Source organism: Hippoglossus stenolepis, chromosome 14 (assembly GCF_022539355.2).
Source record: "Hippoglossus stenolepis isolate QCI-W04-F060 chromosome 14, HSTE1.2, whole genome shotgun sequence".
Taxonomy (NCBI): Eukaryota; Metazoa; Chordata; class Actinopteri; order Pleuronectiformes; family Pleuronectidae; genus Hippoglossus; species Hippoglossus stenolepis.
The window spans coordinates 24,597,467-24,619,478 of NC_061496.1; the positions used below are offsets into that span (position 1 = coordinate 24,597,467).

General features: G+C 41.2%; 1 protein-coding gene across 1 annotated transcript; it reads left to right on the plus strand.

Annotated features, from left to right (window-relative positions):
- The first annotated feature begins 555 nt into the window (after window positions 1–555).
- brdt (bromodomain, testis-specific) lies at window positions 556–18,911 on the plus strand. Its single transcript, XM_035177540.2, has 20 exons — window positions 556–1,017; window positions 4,761–4,995; window positions 5,196–5,333; window positions 5,607–5,748; window positions 6,654–6,775; window positions 10,316–10,669; window positions 10,757–10,885; window positions 13,052–13,249; window positions 13,351–13,532; window positions 13,628–13,917; window positions 14,033–14,146; window positions 14,250–14,387; window positions 14,923–14,978; window positions 15,077–15,257; window positions 15,905–15,975; window positions 16,169–16,229; window positions 16,327–16,433; window positions 16,959–17,155; window positions 17,777–17,999; window positions 18,096–18,911. Exons 2-20 carry the CDS (start codon window positions 4,804–4,806, stop codon window positions 18,159–18,161), a joined length of 2,961 nt encoding a protein of 986 aa, XP_035033431.1. The 5' UTR covers window positions 556–1,017; window positions 4,761–4,803; the 3' UTR covers window positions 18,162–18,911.
- Window positions 18,912–22,012: the final 3,101 nt, after the last annotated feature.

Below are 22,012 nucleotides of genomic sequence, written 5' to 3' on the forward strand. Positions count from 1 at the left end.
TTTATTATTTTATCTACTTGTTATATTTATACTTTTTAACCATATTATGTTCAATGAACACAATACAAGCAAATCAACGTGGCTGCTCCTGACACAGTATAACCTGGCTGAGTTACTGAGTTCACAGGAAGTAAAGTTATATCTAGTTCAAGTGCTCCTCGTAAAACACATACTCGCTCGCTTCATTATTGTTATTCTAAGCTTTCTTCTTTCTGTACGAAAGGAAACTCTTATAATAATGTTCCACCTTGCAAGAATGTACTTTTTTCAGTTTTCTGTTCATTCAGTTTGAGTTTTAACATTTAAAGTACCCCAAAATACAAATAGTGAAATTGCAAAGCAGGTAAATGCCTTGATATCGCTTAATGTGTGTATTTTTACATCATCGCCGTGTACTGTATCACGCCATTACTATAGCCAGCATTCATAGGTGGGTAGAGAGAGTCTGGTAGCGTGCATGTGCTGAATGAAACTCAGTTTTCCGAGTGTGGATCAGTACTTGAAACCAACGCTCCGCCCAGATCCCAGTCCTGCATCTTTCCCGCTTCAGTTCAGACATGTCGCTCCTCTGTCAGCAGCCGCAGAGCCGCAGTGTGCGAGCTGCTGCTGCTGCAGCCTGACACACACACACACACACACACACACACACACAGCCTCTATCAACATGACACCTGTCTGCCAGTGTTAGCATCGAGTGATAACGCTCCAGGACCCCTCCGTGACACCGAGCTGCCATTTTGTTTGGAAACAACTTAACAAAACGTACTTCTCCTCCTCCTCCTCTGTAAAGACAGTCAGCTGCACATCTGCAGGGCACACACCGGGTCGGGTTGTTGTTGCATGACAGGGATTGCTCCGAGCGCGTTTGTCTGCAGAAAGGCGAACAGCAACACGTGTAGGTCGCGTTCTGACCAATCACTTGTGGAGGCTCGAGCTGAGGGCTATAAATGTGAGGCGGTTACCGTAGAGACGTCTGCGGCCGGGGAGCTGAACGCAACAACCTGTCATGTCTTGAAGGTAACGCTAGCACGGTAACACTTGCTAAATGTAGAGCTTGCCTGATGTAAACGTGTGTCCGTGTAGCTGGTGTGTTTACTGGTTAACGAGTCAAACGGTGGAGAAGGCTAACACGAGTTAGCAAGGAGTCTGTAACGTTAACCTCGTCTCAACAGGCAGCCGGGTGTGCAGCGTTAGCCGTGTTAGCACAACACAGCTAAGGTTAGACACTTGTGCGAAATGTTGGGGAAATGCACCTGACAAGCCTCGTTAGCCTTGTCTCCACAGATTAAACCATAAATGCACCGATGACACTAAGAGGAAAACGACAATCTGTCGTTAGTTAACGTGCACCGACCAACCGGCAAATGAGCCAACATGCTAAAGTTGTAGCGCCCAAGGGCGACTATCAGTGTTAGCCTTTCTCTAAACTGATCAACCTACCACAGATGCTGGTAACTAACGCTACCGCCTTAGCTAACCGAGCATTGCTGCTTTACAAGCCACGCGGATCTGATAGCGAAGCTCTGACAGCTAGCGTCATTACCCTCTTAGCCATTTCCCCTCACAGCGGTGCTCATGTGGACACGAGCTGGCTGACGCTTTATGCTAACCAACCAGTGGGTGTGGCGCTGGCTTCACGTGTTGGCCAGAGGAGTGTCAACAGTGCAGCATGCCGCCATGTCTGCAGCTCACATCCTGGAGAGACGCATCCTGCACGTGGTGGTTGAATTCATCTCGAAATCAAGTTTTGCAGATCTTAGCTAACTAAGTGTTTCAAATACTGGTATCTCATAGTTATACATTAGAACACGAGTGAGGTTAACCGACAGATCGCCTGGTACCTCACTGGAGGAAAAGGTGACTTTTACATGTTCAGGCCTTAATACAACCAGTCGTGCAGCAGTGTGTTTGCAGTATGTGTTAAACAGTTGATGTGTTAAATTAATTTAGAGGAAATTAATTTTTGTTGTTCTTTGAATTGTCGCCCTCACACTCCTTTTGTAAATGAAATGTTATTCCAGATTAGGAGTACATCTACTGGGCCAGGTTTAGAGGATGCAACTGTTTATATTTAGTTTAAATTAAATGACACCAGTAAATGCATGGCAGGTTCACCTGAAACCTCTGTCTGAATATTCATAGTGCACCAACAGTTTACTGAAAATTGGCTGTTTTATTTGTAATTTCCAAAAGACAATAATGCTTATACTTTTCTCTCTTTTTTTTGGTGATGAATTTAAAAGTACAATAGCTCATGACACCCCCAACTTTTCAAGTGAACAACTAACTCATCACCTTGTCTTTGTGACAGCAAGACGTAGTAAAGTGTAAGGACTATGTACTTAAGTCCGGATCAACAGCTCCTTGAAATTCACCAAAGTTGGCACCTACATATACCCAACAAAAGGAGTAATAAGTCAATAAGAATCTGGACTTCACTGGATTCATTCATGTGTGAAAGTGTTGTTTACTTTTAAATAAAACCAAATGCAACTAAGATGAACAGAATTTGCAATGTAAATTATTTGGGTTGGGTCACAAATAAAGATGGGACAGGAAAACATTTAGAATGTGCAGGTTGTATGGCCCCACTCTTGATTATTAATCTTATAAGTAGTGTAGTGGGCATTTGAAAGTGCTTCTGAGAATAACATTATGGCCCATTTGATGAGTTTTAAAGATCTCTGTTGGACAGCAAACTTCATTTTGTAACTAGAATAGCACTCTACTACAGAGTGCATACCTCTGCCAAGGACCAACTGTCCTCTTAAATTAAGTCAAGATGCACCAAAGATTTCAAAATGTGCATGCTTTTTTACATCAAGATTCATTTATTCACTATTCTGTGGGAAAACACAGAAACCGTTGAAAAATGCCCTATTTCACAATGTAATAGAAAATGAATATCGCATCCTTCAGATTTTCGTGGAAATCCTTTCAGTGGATTTTGAGTAATCTTGCTTGCAAACAAACAAACCGACAGGCATGAAAACATAACCTTCAAGGTGGAGGAAAAGATGACCCCAGCTTATATGGATGCACAGTAAGACATCCCTGTAGCTTGGCCTCCTTTAACCATGTTTGTAATTATAATAATGTAAATATATGGGTACTAGGATCCTCCAGGCAGAGTTTGTGGGACATATTTTAGCTAACTTGTAGTACTTTCTCCTTCAAATACTGAAAGTGTTATTTAGAAATATTCATCTGTCATAGTCCAATGTTGCTCGTTGAAATGTTAAATGGCACAGTTTCTGGGAGGTACTCTAGATGGCGATATTACCCATGTTTTTGGAAAGATGCCCTACGTGCAGCCATTGTTGATGACCACTATTGACCTTTTTAATCAAATTTTAATTACATTGAAGCAATGACTATATGTTTAAGAATGACAATTCTATGACCGTCATATAATTATGCATTAAAGAATAAAATCCAGCAGTGTTTTCTGACTTCCCTACTTGGTCTGCAGTACTCCCCCTTAATAGTAACAAATACTTGGTTATATTTTTTAATTGTTTATTTCCAAAGGTAGGTTGGCACCACTGAATATCTCCAGACCTTTCCCTTAAAGCTCCACATTCTCAGTCAATGTGTTGTTGTGGCTGGACATGTGATGTTACCAAATTGGATGTTCTTACCAAAGCATTCATATAAAACAGTGGTCACCAACCTTTTCGAGCCCAAGATCACTTTTTAATTCCAAACGTAAGCCGACATCTACCACCCTGACATCTTCCAAAAAAAACACTTAGGACGGTCATATTTATTATTTTTTGCAATTTGTGTTAAAGGCTGAATGTACAAGAAATAAATATACACAAAGAGAGGCAGTTGTGCAACTTTTCTATTCAACGCACAATATTCAAATTAATATCTATACATATTTATAATGCACAATATGTAGCTTCTCAGTTCCACATCATGTTCTGCAGCACAAAGTCTTTTATTTGAATATGGCCACAAATATGATTATTGCCTTGTATGAAAGAAGTCCCTTGTACTCAAATAAATACCAGTACTACACAGTATGAAGCCGTGCATCTTCCGCTCTTGCAAATATTTCACAATAAAAAAAACTTTTTGAACAAGGTAATGAATTCCATTAACAGAAACGCTGGAGTGCTTTTATTTTGAAAAGGCATACAGAAAGTGTTGCAACCATTTGTTTGTGACATAAATTCATCAGAACATTAAAACTCAGGTGAAAGATAATTTTCTCTGTTTATTCTGCTGTTTATTCTGTTTATGACACAAATGTATTTACAACACTTTCCGAACCCGTTTCAAAGTAAAAGCCCTCCAGCGTTTCACATTCTGAATTCTCATTTGTTCCAACGGGGCTTTGATTGTTATCGACAGATCGAAAGATGTGCATCTTCATACCGTAGAGTCCTGACATTTAGTTTAGTACATAAACCAACTTGTTCTTGAAGGAAATGCAGGAGATAAACCTGCAACTCCACCGCCAGTAGCGGACACATAGCGCGTGTGAAAAACAGACAACCGACACACAGCTGATCTGCGGCGCGACGACAGCCAGTGAGTCCAGAGAGTTGGGGGAGCGACAGTGAAGACTGGGAGATCGACCGGTAGATCGCGATCGACGGGTTGGCGACCACTGATATAAAGCATGGATGCTTGTTAATATTCTGATGGATCTCAGAGGCATTCAGCACTGATGTAGTAGTAAGACTGTTGTCATTACTAATTTACATTTTTACCAAAGTGCTTGAAATGACTCCTCACTCCTTGTTTAGGGAAGCGTGTGATGAGTGCCAAATTGGAGCGTTGGACAACACAATGTCTGACGTAAACGCCTTTCCTGCTGGGAGCGGAAATCCTCCTCCACCAGAGGTCACCAATCCCAAGAAGCCTGGGCGTGTAACCAATCAGCTACAGTATCTGGATAAGGTGGTGATCAAAGCATTATTGAGGCATCAGTTTTCATGGCCCTTTCGCCAGCCTGTTGATGCAGTGGCACTGCGTCTGCCGGTAAGTGGGAAAGATTTCGACAGATCAAGTAGGAGCCTGACTGTAAATATACTGCTGATGTTGTTAACCATGAGTTTTCTGTCTCTGTGTTACTTATAATACAGTAACGCACATTGTCTTGGTGGATCAGTTCCATTAGGATGCAAACTGGGAAGGGAAGACTTTAGTGTATTAATGCTGGTGTCTTTGTTGTCTTTCAGGATTATTATACAATTATTAAAAATCCTATGGATCTGGGCACTATTATGAAGCGTCTTCAGAAAAAATATTACTGTGAAGCACATGAGTGTATTAAAGACTTCAACGCTATGTTTACCAACTGCTACATGTACAATCGGGTAAGAGAATGTGATTTTTGTGCTGTATGATGCCAAAATGGACAACTGAACTTAAAATATAATACACTGAAAATGTGTCTGTAAACTGACATATTGTTTTTTAATCATAATGAAAATATTAGATCATATTCACCCACCCAGAATGGCTGATGTTTTTATTAGGTTAAGACATACATAAGTATTTCTGCAGTTCAGACAGGATTGTCACAAAGGTACATATCACCCTCATGAATGCTTTTATTTTATTATATTATGTACATTTTCTTTCCACAGCCTGGAGATGACATTGTTTTTATGGCACAGACTCTGGAGAAGCTTTTTTTGCAGAAGTTGTCCCAAATGCCAAAGGACGAATGCAATGTTACAGCAGTCACTCCAGTGAAGGAACCAGTGAAGGTGAAGAAATCCAATGCAGGTATATTGTTCAATAATAATTAGGGATGCACGGTATATATCGGTCCGATATATTATCGGCTCTATAATGGGAATTTTATATTATTTATTTATTGGAATTCGAAATTATAGCCGATAAAACGTCCGATAAACACGCTCATGACGTCATACATCCGTGGCTGTCCATACGTCGGAACTATAAACTGCGTCGCCGGTGTGGAAGCTTTTCACACTTTCTGAGAGTGACTGTAGGGTTAGGGTTATGGTTCGTGTTAAGGTCTAGACGTGAGATGACAAGAGCCTGGGCCAGGGTTTGTTGCAATTTGCAAAAAATTTGCAAAGATTCCATGACTCCTCACTCCATCAGTTTTTATCAGGCTTTCAGTTCTATAATAGACTTTATTTTTTAATGCACATTATTTCATCTGAATTACTATTTTAATACATTGACATGTCTTATTTGAGATGTCAAAATATTTAATTTAAATTATTTTGAAGGAGAATTCCTCCACATAAAGTTTTCTGATGTACCTCTCTTAAAAACTAAACGAACACTCAGAACTGAGTCACAACTGTTTTTGTTGTGTTAACAATGGATTATTAATTCATCCATATTGCTTACTATATTTTGCAATTTTACCCTCAGGTATGCATAAACTACAGGCTATGAACTTCTTTTTAAGAAATGTGAAATTATTATAACATAATAATAATCCCTTGAGCTGTGGTCCAATACTACACATTTAATTTTTGGAATTGGTAGATTTGATTGTTTGTTTATGAAACTGGTCATTTTAAGTAAATACAGCAATCTGCATGCACTGCTATTGCAGAACAAGCATCTTTTTTCTGGAAAGTAATTGTATGATTTGATTAACCATCAAAATTTGTACCAGGTTATGATGCTCTTTACCTACTGTCATGCAGGTGTGTTTAAGCAGAGATCCCTCGTGTCAGAAGTTGTTCTCCAACAGACAGTGACAGTCATCCCTCCTCATGTGCCTCAGTTCATACCACCCATACAGCTCTCTGCACAAATTGACGCAGCAGTAAGTATTTTAATGGTAGTTGCACACCGAATACTCAATTTAACTCAAGAAATCAATTGTCTTTTTTGTTTACGAGTCAGTTCTGATGCTCGGCTTAATATTTCAGTAAGAAATCAAAATGTGTTGACAGGAAAATATATTTTGTTTTGTCATTATTTTTTTTGTCCTCATTCTGTGGCAGTTGGACCGACAACCTTTCTCTATTAGGGAATTGGTGTTGCCTCACACACTTACATTCTACATAAATAAGGAAATCTCTTGGCGGGCTTGACGCCCAAAACTTCTACTTACTTGTACGTCAGTTACAATACCTCAATAAATGGATCCATCAAACCAACCACAATATCGCTTGGATATACCTGGAGCAACTGTCAAACAAAATCCTTGCATTAAAAATACTGCCATCTCAACAACTCTGACAGCCCGGTGGAAATTCATTAAGATATTTAATTCCACCCCAGCACCATGTCAATACACTCTTCAGCCGGCGGAAGATGTGTAGACTTTCTGCTGTCCTGATGTCAATGGGGAGCAAACAGTCGTGATTTTGTTGAGTTGCTAGCTCGCAGCGAGGGAGCAGCTAGCCGATTGGCAGATGCAGAGCAGAGTGGACGGGCTGGGGTGTAAGGTTTAACCATGTCTTGGATGTAGACTGGGCCCGATCCATTCACAGCACGGTACGCAAGTACTTATGTCTTGAAGCGGATGCGGGCAGCCACTGATAACTAGTGAAGGGAGTGGAGGAGCTGTGTAATGTGAGTGAACTTATGTTGGTTGAAGACCAGTCCAGCTGCTGCATTCTGGATGAGCTGCAGAGGTCGGATGGCATTAGCAGGCAGACCAGCCAGGAGGGAGTTACAATAGTCTAGGCGTGAGATGACCAGAGCCTGGACCAGAACCTGTGCCGCCTTCTGAGTGAGAAGGGGATGTATTCTCCTGATGTTGTGCAACATGTATATGATCAGGTTGTTGCAGTAATGTTGGCAGTAAGTGAGAGTTGACTGTCAAGTGTCACACCCAGGTTCCTTGCGGTCTGCGTCGGGGCTACAGCAGGGTTGTCGATGGTGATAGTAAGGTCATTGGTGGGAGAGCCCTTCCCTGGAAGGAAAAGTAGCTCGGTCTTGTCAAGGTTAATTTTCAGGTGTTGTGTGGACATCCACTGAGAGATGTCAGACAGGCAGAGATTCGTGCTGCTACCTGTGTTTCAGATTGGGGAAAAGAGAGAATTAGTTGGGTGTCATCTGCGTAGCTATGGTAGGAAAAGCCATGTGAGTGAATGACAGAGCCGAGAGAGTTGGTGTACAGAGAGAAGAGGAGGGGACCCAGGACTGAACCTTAAGGGAACCCAGTAGTGAGAGGACAAGGTTTGGATCCTCTCCAAGTTACCCGTTAAGTGCGGGGTTGAGGTAGGATGAGAGCAGGGAGAGAGCAGAGCCTGAGACACCCAGATCCTGAAAGGAGGAAATAAGGATCTGGTGGTTCACCGTGTCAAACACAGCAGGAAGGTCTAGAAGGATAAGGACAGAGGAGAGAGAGGCTGCTCTAGCAGTGTGAAGTTGCTCAGAGACAGCAAGGAGGGCAGTCTCAGTTGAGTGTCCTGCCTTGAAACCAGACTGGTGAGGATCAAGAAGGTGGTTCTGATGAAGATAGGAGGAGAGTTGATTAAAAAGATAGTATGAGAAAAGAGAGAAGAGAGACACGTCTTCAGACGGGTTGAGGGTGGGTTTCTTGAGGAGAGGGTTCACTCTTGCCTCTTTAGGAGAGTTGGGGAAACAGCCAGTTGACAGGGAAGTGTTCTCACCCATAAGATTTTTGTCTTTATCAATTTTTGTCTGAGCAAAAGAGCTTTTGGCTGCAGAAATAGAGGCAGACAAGGAGGAGAGTAGAGATTGATAAGTGAGCCGGTCTTCAGGGTGTTTTGATTTTCGCCATTTCTTTTCTGGTGCTTGTATAGTGGCTCTGTCGGTGCGCACTGAGTCAGACAACCACGGAGCTGGGGAGGACTGGCGCTCCTGTCGTGAAGTAAGAGGACAGAGGGAATCAAGAGAGGAGGACAGAGTAGAAAGGAGTGTCTGTAGCAGAGTTAGGACGCATGAGTGAGAAAGAGTCAGATGAAGGGAGGGCTGATAAAACAGATGAGGCCAGAGAGGAGGGAGAGAGGGAGCGAATGTTGCGACGGAAAGGTACATAGTCTTTTGATGAGATAGGGTTGTCAGATTGTGAGAGTGGGAGAGAGTAAGAGATGAAGAAGTGGTCAGAGACGTGAAGTGGGGTCACAGTGAGGTTGGAGGTAGAGCCGTTTCTGGTGAAAATAAAATCAAGGTGGTTGCCAGCTTTGTGAGTAGGTGGGGAAGGAGTGAGCGAGAGAGCAAAGGAAGAAAGTAAAAGTAGTAAGTCAGACGACTTCTCTGTCTGGATGTTGAAGTCGCCAAGAAGGACAAGTGGAGGGCCATTTTCGCTGACCTACCCCGCTTGTCCTCAAATTGGGCTCGCACCTGTGGTTCTGGCGGGTGCTGGTGGAACAGTTGGGGGGCCTCGCTCACCTTGACGGATGGCTGGTCAGGTGCCACACCTCACCGCTGAAGAGTTGTATATTTATTGTTTTTTTTGGTTTTGTTATTATATATTATATAATACTATAGGGTATGTACTTTTTTTGTTTACTTATTGTTTTGGTGACATATATATATATATACAATAACGGTAATAGCAACAATGTTGATATTCCATCATATATTTATTATTATTACTAAAGTATAAACACCACATTCTTTCGTCTCTCTCCACCCTGGCATTCCTTACATTAGACAACAGCCTTCAAGCTCATAAACATGGACATGTATCATGGAGTCATGCAGACATCGCTCACAGGCACACACACACACACAGACACACACACAGACACCCTATTTTATCTCTACTCCAGATTTTATTTCATCATTACATTATCATACACATCACTTAAACTGCATTATGTTCTGTCTGTATGTCCTTTCATTATTTATTCTCTGTGTATCTTATCAATCTTATGTCAGTTTCTGTTGTCACCATTTCACAAATAAAATTAAAAAAGAATGGGAGATAGATAATTTACAGATTTACCTTGTGAACCCATTATAGGGGCAATTATTTAGACTTATTATCTTGTTATTATTATTCACCAGAGGGTCACTCGTAATGAATCCAGTTATTCACTGCTGTTTTTTGCGTAATATGAATAAAACTTTAATACATTACCTCATCCGTGAACACCTGAATCGAGTCAAGTAGATTTTCATAAGCAATCGTGATGAAGACTCCCATGAAACCGCGCTGCTTCAAGATGATGCTTCAAACTTGGTCTTTTCTTGATGTTTTGATTGAGAGATACCTAGTGGCCAAAGTCACATTTTGTCATGTCTAAATCACCCTGTTTTTCTAAATCATAGCTTGTTTGTGCCTTTAACACAACTTTTAAAATGCCAAGATGTAAAACAAATGATGAAATTAACTTTGGTCAGTTTGGATGACTTACTGTTCTTTTTTTTTCTAACTATATAGATTAAAAGAGGTCTTAAAAGGAAAGCAGAGCCCCCATCCTCCACCACCTCAGCAATCACCAACGTTGAGTTAACCCCTGCTGAGGAGCCTCCAGCACCAGGCACATTATCCTCCAGGAGAGGCAGCGGCGGCAGGCCCATCAAACCTCCTAAGAAAGACTTACCTGCCTTTGAGGAAAAGAAGGTCAAATTGTCTGAGCAGCTCACGACCTGCAGTGACATCCTGAAGGAGTTGCTCTCAAAGAGACACTATGCATATGCATGGCCCTTTTATACCCCTGTTGATGCCGTGGTTTTGGGCTTACGCGACTACCATGACGTCATCAAGCAGCCAATGGACTTGAACACCATCAGGGTAAAACTACTATAATGATGATTAACTGTAGTGTATATAATATCATTTTTTTTGTTAGAGCAGTTTTTCTGACTGTTATATCCTCAGAAAAAAATGGATCAACGAGATTATGCGACTGTAAAGGAGTTTGCTGGTGACGTGAGACTGATGTTCTCCAACTGTTACAAATACAATCCACCCTCGCATGAAGTCGTCTACATGGCAAGAAAACTGCAGGTATGCTTTTACTTATTCATTCTTTTATTTATGTGGTGAACAATTCAGTTGCCAAAGTCATGATTGCATTCACCAAAATGCATTTTTGAGAATCCATAGGGTTTATCAAACATATTTCTTTCATTTTTTTTATTTTAAATGCTAACACTCCCGCTAGCAGTGACCATTTTCATGGGGAAAGTGTCTCTGTTCTCTTAATCTCGGAGCCTGTTGGCTTCGTCTGATGACACAGCTTAGTCTCTGGGGACAACAACCGATATTTGGGGGCGTTTACCGTCTGGTTTCTCCCATCACACGAGTCAAACTTTTCTCCACATAAAACCGAAACAGTGAAACTGTCTGAAAGTGTTTTAGGTCCAGACAACATTTTGGCTTATGTATACTGTATGTATATGTAACATGTGTATATGAATGCAGATAAATCAAAAACCTGATAGCCGATGCATTTCGGTCAATGTGTTCCATCTCTTGTGCTCTCCACATGAAGACTCTACCTACGGGCAATCACAGCTCAAACCAGATTGGTCAAACTAGAAACGGAAACCAGGAGGCTTCAGGATTCAAAATCGTGTCCCTCACTTCAGATTCTGCATATTCACATGCAGAATCTGTTCATAGAGATTAGTGTTCTTGGCTTGCCTGTGTACACTGTCAGTATGGACGGCAACAAGTGGTTGTGGTCATTGCTGTTTATTTGTTAAATCTTTGTGATGCTGATCAGTACCGACTGGCTCCACTGTTTCAACAGAGTGCTTTAAAGGGGACATAGCATGCAAATTCCACTTTGTTAGTGCTTCTACAGGTTAATGTGGGTATCTGGCATGTCTACCAACCCCAAAACTCTGGGAAAAAAACACTCGCGCGTTTTGTTATGGTTCCTCTAAGTCAGAAACGTCATGCTTGAGCGACTCGATTGAGCTTCCTGGGTTTTGTGTCGTAACAAGGAACTGGAAGTCTCCTACATGGCCTTGGCCCACCCCCACCTCACCCCCACCCTCACCCCCATCCCCCTCCGTCCCCCACACTCGTTCGCCGGGTTTACACCGGACGCAGCGAGGCTGCGAGGCAGCGCAGCGCCGTTCCCAAGCACGCAGCCGCCTGGCTGTTCACAGGGGGAGCATTTCTCCGCTGGTCAGCCTGCGATTCACTCACATGTGGCATTTGTCTGGATCGTTGGGACTGGGAGGCTGCAGCAGCTGCTCGGGCGCGACCGCCGCTCTCCCATGCGTGAGCTGGAATTTGTGTCAGCGCCACACAGCCAGCAGTGTGGAAGACTTCCGCGGTGTTCAGCACTACTGTAACACTGTCACACACACAAACCCCCCTCGTTACGCCGGGTTACAGCGGACGCGAAGCGCTGCGAGGCAGCGCAGCGCCGTTCTCCAGCACGCAGCCGCCTGGCTGGTCACACGGGACGTGCATTTCTCCGCGCTGGTCAGCCCCATAGACTGTATATATAAGGTCAGCCCGTGATTCTGCTTTCTCCGCTTGTTGTTGTACCCGTTGAATGTCGGGGTTCGGGTAAATGATGGTCTTCATAGCCCCCCCTCTCTCTCTCTCTCTGTCTGTCTGCTTGTGTGCTTGTAGTGGATGGGCAGAGGGGACATTTAATTATGTGATTGGGAAAATTAAAACTCCAGGACAACAGAAGGGGAATACAAAGTATGGGATGCATATTTGATCATTTATATCATATAAAATATGTAATTTATATCGTTTAAAATCATGGGGGGGGGGAGCTGGCTCATTAGCATTTAAAGGAACAGGCACTCAAAACAGGTCACTCTGTGGAGGGCTGTTTTATACAGGGTAAAAAGGGTGCTGTTTTAAATGATCCTTGTGGTATTTTGACCAAAGTATGTTACAGACATTTCATTAAGACCCCAAGGAACCATATCAACTTGTGGTAAAATGGGCATGCTATGTCCCCTTTAAAACATATTACAGCTGAAATACCTGTGTACTAAGAGCTATTGTAAATAAAGGATGAGGGATTGATTAGGCTTATAACAAATACAACTAAATTAGAAAATGCATCCAAATGCCCCTGCACCGTGTAGAATGACCTAGGTCACCCTTTTAAGTATAAGTACATACTTTAAGTGTATATATTAATATAATTATTATTTCTAATATTAACACAAACAATTTTGTTTGTACCAACAGGACATTTTTGAGGCTCGTTATCTGAAAGTCCCCCAAGAACCAGAGGGTTGTTCTGTACCTCGCCAGCAAGTTATCAATGGAAAAGGAGACCGGGTCGGCAATATGTCGACCTCAGCGAGTTCTGTCAGTGAAAGCTCCTCAGAGGAAGACAGTTCGTCAGGAGAGGTGTCCATGCAGCTGGCCAACCTGGAGGAGCGGGTGGGTAACATACATGCCAGTGATGGTGCAAATGTCATTTTGAGAAGTTATTCACTTCAGTGCATTTCACCCAGTCGTCTCATTAATGGCTGACTTCTCAGTTGAGAGCCGTCAGTGATCAGCTGAAGAGACTGACCCAAGACCCTGTGATGAACCCAAAGAAGAAAGACAAGTTAAAAAAGGAGAAAAAGTCCAAAGAAAAGGTCGCTGCTGGAGTAAAGTACAAATCCTCAAAAGACAAATCTCTAACTGGAAAATTCGCCAACAGCAAGAACTCTTCTTTGTGAGTGGTCATTGTACTTCGTATAGTTAATGGTGAACTGAGAATGCTGCAGTCTGTGATATGGATAATAATAGATGTTTCATGTACATCTCCAGGCATGGAAACAGACCCAATATTCACAGTGTACCCATAAAATGTGAGAATGGGGTCCCATCAGTACCGATGACTTACCAGGAGATGAGGCAGTTGAAATTAGACATCAACAAGCTGCCCGGCTACAAACTGGGCAAGTTGGTGAGGATCATTCATGCCAGGGAGGCCTGTCTGCGAGATTCTTCTTTAGAGGACATCGAGGTTGACTTTGAAGTGCTCAAGCCTTCCACACTGAGAGCGCTGCAGAGGTTTGTCGCAGCATGTCTGAAGAAATGCAACAAGAAAATTAGCAGTAAGTACAACTCAGTCCTGCTTTGCCAAAACAATTCACAGTTGGGTTTAATTTGTAGGTATACGGCTTTTATTTTATCTTAAATATGAGAATGGAATCAACTTGTGTCCTGCAGATAAACAGCTGCTGAAGCCCACAGGAGGACTGCAGACTGGGAAAGTAAAGGCTCCTGGGAAATCTGTGGTTGTCAACAAAGAGCCGCACTTGATAAAGAAAAAAAAGCCAGTTGGTAAGACCTGAATCCCATTAACATTGAAATTGTCACAATTACGTTTCAGGGTGTGGGACTTTGAGTGTAGAAATCCCAATTTGCCCCTTATTTTTGTTACTAGCTAAATCTGTGGCTTCTCCTGACGTCCCCTTCCTGCCACGCCTCAGTGAGAGCAGCAGCTCGTCGTCATCCAGCTCTGACAGCAGCAGCAAGAGTAGAAGTGGTTCTTGCACTTCTGAAAGCTGTGACTCTGGATCAGGTTAGCTGCTCTCTCTTCAGCAGGCTTCCCTCATCTCCCTTTGTTTTACCCATCTCCAGCAACAACGCCGTGATTCACCTGTGGGCCTTACTACTACGTTTACAACCCTAAAATCTGAGGGAATTTTCTACAATCAAGTATCTATGTAGTTTCTTTTTTCTTTTTAAATTTAACCAGATAAAAGCTAAAAATATCTGGTTCCAAAAATGCAAGATTAATTCAACTTTAAGACTCAGTGACAAAATCCACTATGAGACTCAAATGTATAACTTTTCTCTCTATTGTTTATTTTCCATATAGAGTCACTGCTCTGCACATAGATAGTGTTGACCAGTTCCAATTTATTTGTTAACCTAGTTGCATTTCTTGGTCTTTGGAAATAGTTTATTTCTAGAAAGTAGAAATCCCAAATTACTTTGTCATTTTGTCAAGAGGTTTTGCAGTACATACAATTTTACTCTCCTGTTCATTCACATATTCTACATCACAAAACAGGAATTAATTCAATTATGTTGTTACCATGCATGTTTTTCAGAAACAAAAAGAAAGAAGCAGAAGATTCAAGAATCTTGCCAAAAGGTTAAGACAAAGGTAAATAATGTTCATCTTTTTATTCAGAGGAATGAGAAGATTTTATGCAAGACAGCTTTGCTGTCAACAATGAAAAGTAAGATTATTTTTTTCTTAAGTTAAAGGTTGCACGTGCTGCGTGTAGTAAGCAGATAACAGAGACAAAAGATGTGACAGAAGCCTCAGTCAAGCCGTGTCAGCCTCCTCCTGCTGTGCAGTCGTCTGTGGCAGAAACTACAGGTCACCCAACGTACCACGATGCAGAACTGACCTGTGACAAGCTGACTTTATCGCCTCCAGGTAATGTTTAGGTCTGTCTTCTTTGTCCCTCAGCAAAGATTTGCCAAAACATTATGTAAATTCTTTCACTTTTAACAATTTAAAATATGTTTTTGTTAAGACAATGCTGAAAGAAAAGTTCGTTCAGTTAAGCGAAAGTTTAGGGTTTTCAGTGCCATGTGAAAACCTTTAGACAATTCCCTTTCGTCTTGTTTCTTAATTTTGCATAATCTGTCCATTCTTTGCCAGCCTTGGATAGTAGTAACCTCTGAGACCTAGCGGCAGATCAGCATCACTACCTCTCCAAAAACCTTCTTCAACAAATATCTCTCACTGAGATTTCTTATCCATAACATCCAGTGAACCTTCCTTTGCCACCACCTATTTCCCTCTGGCTGCCGTTCCCCTTAAATTGTCCCATAAGCTCAGTGTCCTTCAGAAAGACAAGCAGAGGGATGCAAACTCTGGTTCACTTGGCTTTGTTACCTGCCATTTTTCCTGTTTTTAAGTGTGACATAATAGTTTGTGTGTAATTCAATTTCTATCTCATGCTGCTTCCTCCTAACTTCTGTTACTTTTACTTTGCACTAGCTCTCACTGTATATTTGTATGAACAAGCTCAGCTGAGATGTATTGAGGATCTTTTCTTGTGATTCACTGTTCCACAGACTTGTCTGCCCTCCTGTCCCCCATGGCATCTCCAGTACTTTTACTGGACTGGGCCGCTGCCAGATTTGAGGTAAAGCAAAACTTTACGCTGTGGGCTTTGATTATTAGAATATATTTATATTTTACATCTTGCTCCTGTACATCATTGTAGCAAAGTGGGAACTTAAACCACTTGAGATCTGCAAAAGCTACATTTTTATTCTGTGTACATTTTCTCTTTTGGCCTGATTTAAATGTTAAAACTAAATCTGTCCTTTCATCAGGGCCCAGTGCTGTCTCCTCTTAGCAACAGTCCACTACAGTCCAAGGATGAAACGGGGTCCAGTAAGTCCCTGCAAGACCCTTAACATTCTTTTGTTTTTGATTCATTTAAGATTACTAATATTTTAGTATAACATTTATTTGTAGTGGTTTGTCCCAGATTTCAGATTTCCTAAGGAGGTCCTTGACAGTCAATTGACTAATGTGCCTTACATCAACACATCAAGTAAATCTGCTGAAGAGGAAAAAACCCAGATCCCCAAAAAGGTTTGTGCTGTTTCAGAGTTTATTAATACAGATTCCAAGTATTCTTCCTGACATATTAAGAATGATTCTGCAGATCAAAGTGGGCGGTACATCAACCAGTATTTAATAAAAATGTTTTTATTGAAGCGGAATGATTTTTATTTTTATAAGCTAATGTAAAAATGAAATTTCAAAACTGAAATTTCAAATGCCATTATCTTTTACTGAGAATGTTACAATATGCAATTTAAAACATTTAAATACTGGTCCAAGATTACTTGTAATTATTTAGTGTTATCATTTAATTTGAAAAAAGAGCTTTTGTACTAGAGTACTATGTTTCAACTCAAAATTATCACACAATTTATCTTTCCACCACCAGAGGGCGTCAAAGTATGATCCTCATACAACTAATGTTGTATGAGGATTTCTGCCTACTAGTGGCCAACATAAATTACTACAGGAATAGGGGATGATCTTCGTTGATCCCACCCATCTCATTTGAAATCAATTGAAACTAAACACAGAGATTTGATTTTTATTCAGGACATTGTTCTGAAAAATGCTGAGTCTTGGGCGAAACTGGTGAGAGAGTCCGTCACCCCAGCTGCCATCAAGGCCTCGAAGGAGAGCTTCCAGCATTTCCGTAAGGCTGCCATAGAAAAGGAAGAACGTGAAAAAGCACTTAAGAAGAAACAGGTTGAAGACGTAAAGGAGAAGGAGGCTTCAGAAAACAGCAGCAGGTAATCTAACAGAAACAGCAGCAGCATTGAATGTGTGTCTGAATTCAGTTTATTTAAATTCTCAAAGGGATAGTTCACCCAAAAATGAAAATTCACTCATTATCTACTCACTACTACTGTATGCAGATGGAGGGGTGGGTGAAGTGTTTGAGTCCACAAAACACTTTTGGAGTTTCAGGGGTAAACAGCGTTGCGGCCAAATCCAATACAATTAAAGTAAATGGTGATCAATTCTTCAAACGCAAAAAAACTAAACGTAGAATACCTCCATACTGCTCGTGTGGTGTCAGCCAAGTGTCTGTAAGCCCCGACAGAAATGATCCCTGTACGCTTGGCAGTGGGAAAGACTGGATACCTACTATCGCTGTCTGTAGTTTGAGATAATGTGGAGTTCCGAGGGTTATCCTTTACTCAGCTACTTCACCATACGTTCAATTATGAGGAAGTGTAAGTAATTCCTATACTCAGATATTCCCTCATATCTGTCATATTTTACTTGTTGAAACCTGCAAAAATCCTATAAACGCAAAGTCACAAGCCAAACCAGTATTTCTCTCCACAAGCTTGATAGCTGATTTAAAAAATTGCAACTTTTAAGTAACAGGGATGTTCTCCATTTAGCCTCCCAGGCCCATGTAAGCCTGAACAAAATCTACACCCTGTTAACGAGGATCCTGACTCACCAGAGAGCATTTGCGCAGAGGTTTCCTCAGATGCTCCCAAAGATGTTGAGCAGCAAAAGGCAAATTCTCCTAAGGAAGCACAACTTCCATCCACACAGCTCTCAGTGAAGGAGAGGGAGATGGCCCGCAAAAAGGAACAAGAGCGTCGCAGGAGAGAGGCTGTGAGTAGCTCTTCATGTTTTTGCGTGACATTGTTGTTTGTGGTACTTGGAAAAATGGCATTTTGACAGTTTTTCCATATTTCTCTCTCTGTGCAGATGTGTTGCATTGACATGACAATGCAGCGGGACATCATGACAACATTTGAGCTCAACCTGGAATGAAAATCTACTGGGATTTACTTGAAAAATGTCCTTTTGTGCCGGAGTTCTTTCACAATTTCACAATCGCTAATAGTTGAGGGAAAAATCTCACCAAATGTAATCCAAAATAAATGTGTCTTGCCCTTATGTTGTATTTGAAATGGATCGTAAACTTCTGCACTCTTGAATTTGGGATGATTGGGGTGAAACGTGAAGCACGTTTTTCTGTTCTTTTCACATTTGATCGAGTCCTCTTATATGCGACTGTTGTGTACAACTAAGCTAATGAATTCATACACTGTAGTAAAAAAATGACACATTGTTGTGTTGTTTGCTGAAACGTGCAGTGTTGTTTTTGTTCTGGTGTTTAGGATATTCAGTTAACCCTATAACTACCACGCCTCAGTTAATCCTGACTCAAAAGAGAAGTTAAATGTAGACACTGGTTTATATGTTCGAGTTACACGCACAAGTCCTCTGAATGTTTTTTTTTTGCACTAAAGAAAGATTTACTTTTTGAACAGAGACTGAAGCTTATTCTCACCGATGTTTCCAAAGTGGGACTGACTTCATCATCTCAGTTTCCTATTTGCTTGACAGTGATTGTGTTTACTGGATATGCACCGCACTTTGTTCTTCATACAGTTCTGCCTGTTCCAAACTTGTTTTGGGGCATTATCAGCATATTCTGTATGTTATGTTTATATATGCTCATATATTTAATAATTCTTTTTTTTTTTTTACTCAAAGTAATAAAGCTATTTTCACTAAGCAATCTACATCATCACTTCATCACTGCATCCAGTTGTAATTGCAGTATAGTGCAGATGGAGACTCATCCCCTCATCATTGAAGAATTGTGCATCATCTCTATAGATTTGTGGAGCGGATTTCACACATTCATTACCTTAATTTCACTAAATAGTGAAAATAACAGCCATTTCATGCAAGACCTACAGGAGCCAAACCCCAATCCTCTGTGCATTTTCCTCCTATTGGACAACCACATCATTCGTTAGTTTGTTGAGTTTAGTGGAAAAACATATTTGATTGGCTCATTTAATATTTCAGTATCTGCCACATGCAAATATTGCCTCACACCTCATCTACTGACTTCAACTAACTCAGGCTCAAAGCGCTGCGATTTTAATCTCTGCTTGTCCTGCTTTAACCACTTGAATACAACACGTTTAAAAATATATAACTGCCCGTCTTGTGGTTTCTTAACTGGAGCAGGAGCTTTCATGTGGTGCATATGGAATTACAGGTGGTTGAGAAACGCTGTTGAGTAAGGGAGATTAAAAGATAACGCTATGAATAGTTTTTATTTATCAAAAAAACCTAAATCAAATCAGTATTTGGTGTGACCACCCTCAGCACCAATTCTCCTACAATGCACATACTTTACAAGTCTCACAGTACTTGACAGTAGGGATGTTCCTTCCAACTTGCCACAGCTCTGTGGATTGGGGGCCGGACCATCAGGCTCTGATTTGTTCTTTTCGTGGCTGAAGATGGGGTTTTATGACTTTGACAAATAAATATGCCTCCCTTCAGGCATAACTTGATGGTTAAGAGTCTAAACATATCATATTTATCGGGGTAGCAGTTTACTGGTATCTTATTAGTTTTTTTTTTCTGTGATTGAAAAGCACAGATATCTAAAATGTTGTAGCTGTACTACTATGTATATGATGGTCATAGTGGCAATATTCTCAATTTCAACAGGAAATATCAGCTGCATTAATTTTCTTAAATATCTTATTCCCACTGCCGTTAAAGTGGATAGTTTCTAGTTTGAAAATTCTTGACTTTAGTTCCCAGTGAAATGATGAAAACAGACGATGTGGAAAACAGCAATTTACATCCCTACCAGAGAATTAGTACTTGAACTACTTGGAGGAGAAAGGTGGATTATAATTTGTCTATGTTGTAGCAATTAATTAGTATCCAGCTCTTTATATACAGTCAGTTGTGTCCAGCTTTCAAGCCATTTTTAGGACAGGGCAGCCCCCATTACATGTTGCTTCCTCCCCTGCTTTATAAATGAAATGATGTGTTTGCTGCAATGAGACAAAGGCTACAGTATGGAGTCCAAAAACTGACACAATAAAAAGATGCCAGACCAGTCAAAATGACTGAATACATTAATAAATAATGCTGCTGGTTAAATAATTTAGTTTAAAAAGAGTGCTCTGTATTTTTACTTTCTGCTCCAATTAGTTGGGATGAAATGCAAAATAATGTGATTCAAGACAATGAAAAAAACAAACATATTCTCTTTGTTTTGGTTGCATTTATGGGACACTTGGGCATACACATGGGGAAGACTTGGATCGAACCACTGACCTCTGGTTAGAGGACGACCACTCTACCCCGACAGCCACATATGCTTTTGTGTCCCTCTGTTTGAAACCAATGACCCTCCCCAAAATGGCTGTAAAGTGATATGGCCCCAGCTCTGATCAGCAGTGATGGCAACATGATACCTGTATGGTTGTACTAAAATGTGCCCTTTTTTCGCACTGTAACATCTTTGATGTCACCAGCACACAATGATGCTGTTAAACCAGAAACACTGTGACTACACCTTATTTGTATACTGTCTATATAGCTGTGTCTCGGGGGCTTCACCCTTCGGAGGCTGCTTCTGAGGGCCGATTGCGTCACAGCTTGACCACTAAGTGACAAACTGTTTTTCAAATAGGTAATGCTCAGTTTTAAAAAAATAAACATTTACTGACTAAAACCTTCAAAGGAGTTTCAGAAATATTATAGCACCAACCCCTGGATGAAACACAACAGATCAGCAGTTTCCATGGCAGCTAGCTGTAGTGTTCTTTTCTTGCCTCTCCTATACATGGACTGAAGGTATAAATTTGTGGTTCTGGTTTTGTATTCAGGGGATGCACCGACCACAGACTGTAGCAACACCTTAAAGGTTGACCGTACTTTCTGCGGCCCGTGTCCGCTGTGAGTTATTACCTGATCCCACATTCCATTCCAGTAGATGGATTTATTTTTGTTTCTCAATTCAGAGGCTGCATCCTTCAGAGTATGTGGCCCACGAAGGAGGCGGTCTTCATGTGCCCCGTAGACCATGAAGACAGAACCGAAATGAGACGGTCTGGTCTACAGAGGTTTTCAGTGATCAGCGTCACTAGCTTGTCACGCCCTTATTGTTGTTGCCTAGCAACAGCGCTTCAGTTGGACACGACAAGGAAGTTTTAATGCCCCTTGGTTATTTAGCATGTGTACCATTAGCAGTTCGGTTGAATTGACACGTGGTACTCAAGCACTAGACGTCTCAATCCTTGTTTGTCACCAAAGTGCAATGAATCCTGGGAAAGGTTGAGCTGTGGACGATCCACCTGTTTGGGCCTTCGAAATGGGACCATTCAGTCGCACTGCTGTGACGCAAATATATGATATTTAACCTTTGAATGAAAACTGTAAAACTTAACATATTGACTTGGCGTCTCAGCTATTTTAATTGACAGTATTATCTATATTTCAGACTTGTGACCTTACTGCATTTTGTCACTTTTGGTACTCCATATGTTAAAGGTTCAGTGTGTAAGATTTAGTGATATCTGGTGGTGAAGTTGCATGTTGCAGCTGAATACCTCTCACCTCACCCATCCCCTTCCAAACATGAAAGAGAACATGTGGAAACCTTCAGTTGTCCAAAAAACTCAGAAGGTGTTTAGTTTATCCTGTCTGGACTACTGTAAAAACATGGCGGCCTCCATGGAGAGGACCTGCTCCCGATGTAAATATTTAAATATAAAGGGTAAAGAAAACAACAATTTGTACAGTTTAGATGAAACTAGTGCACTAGTGAAAACATAACTAGGATTATTTTATATTCA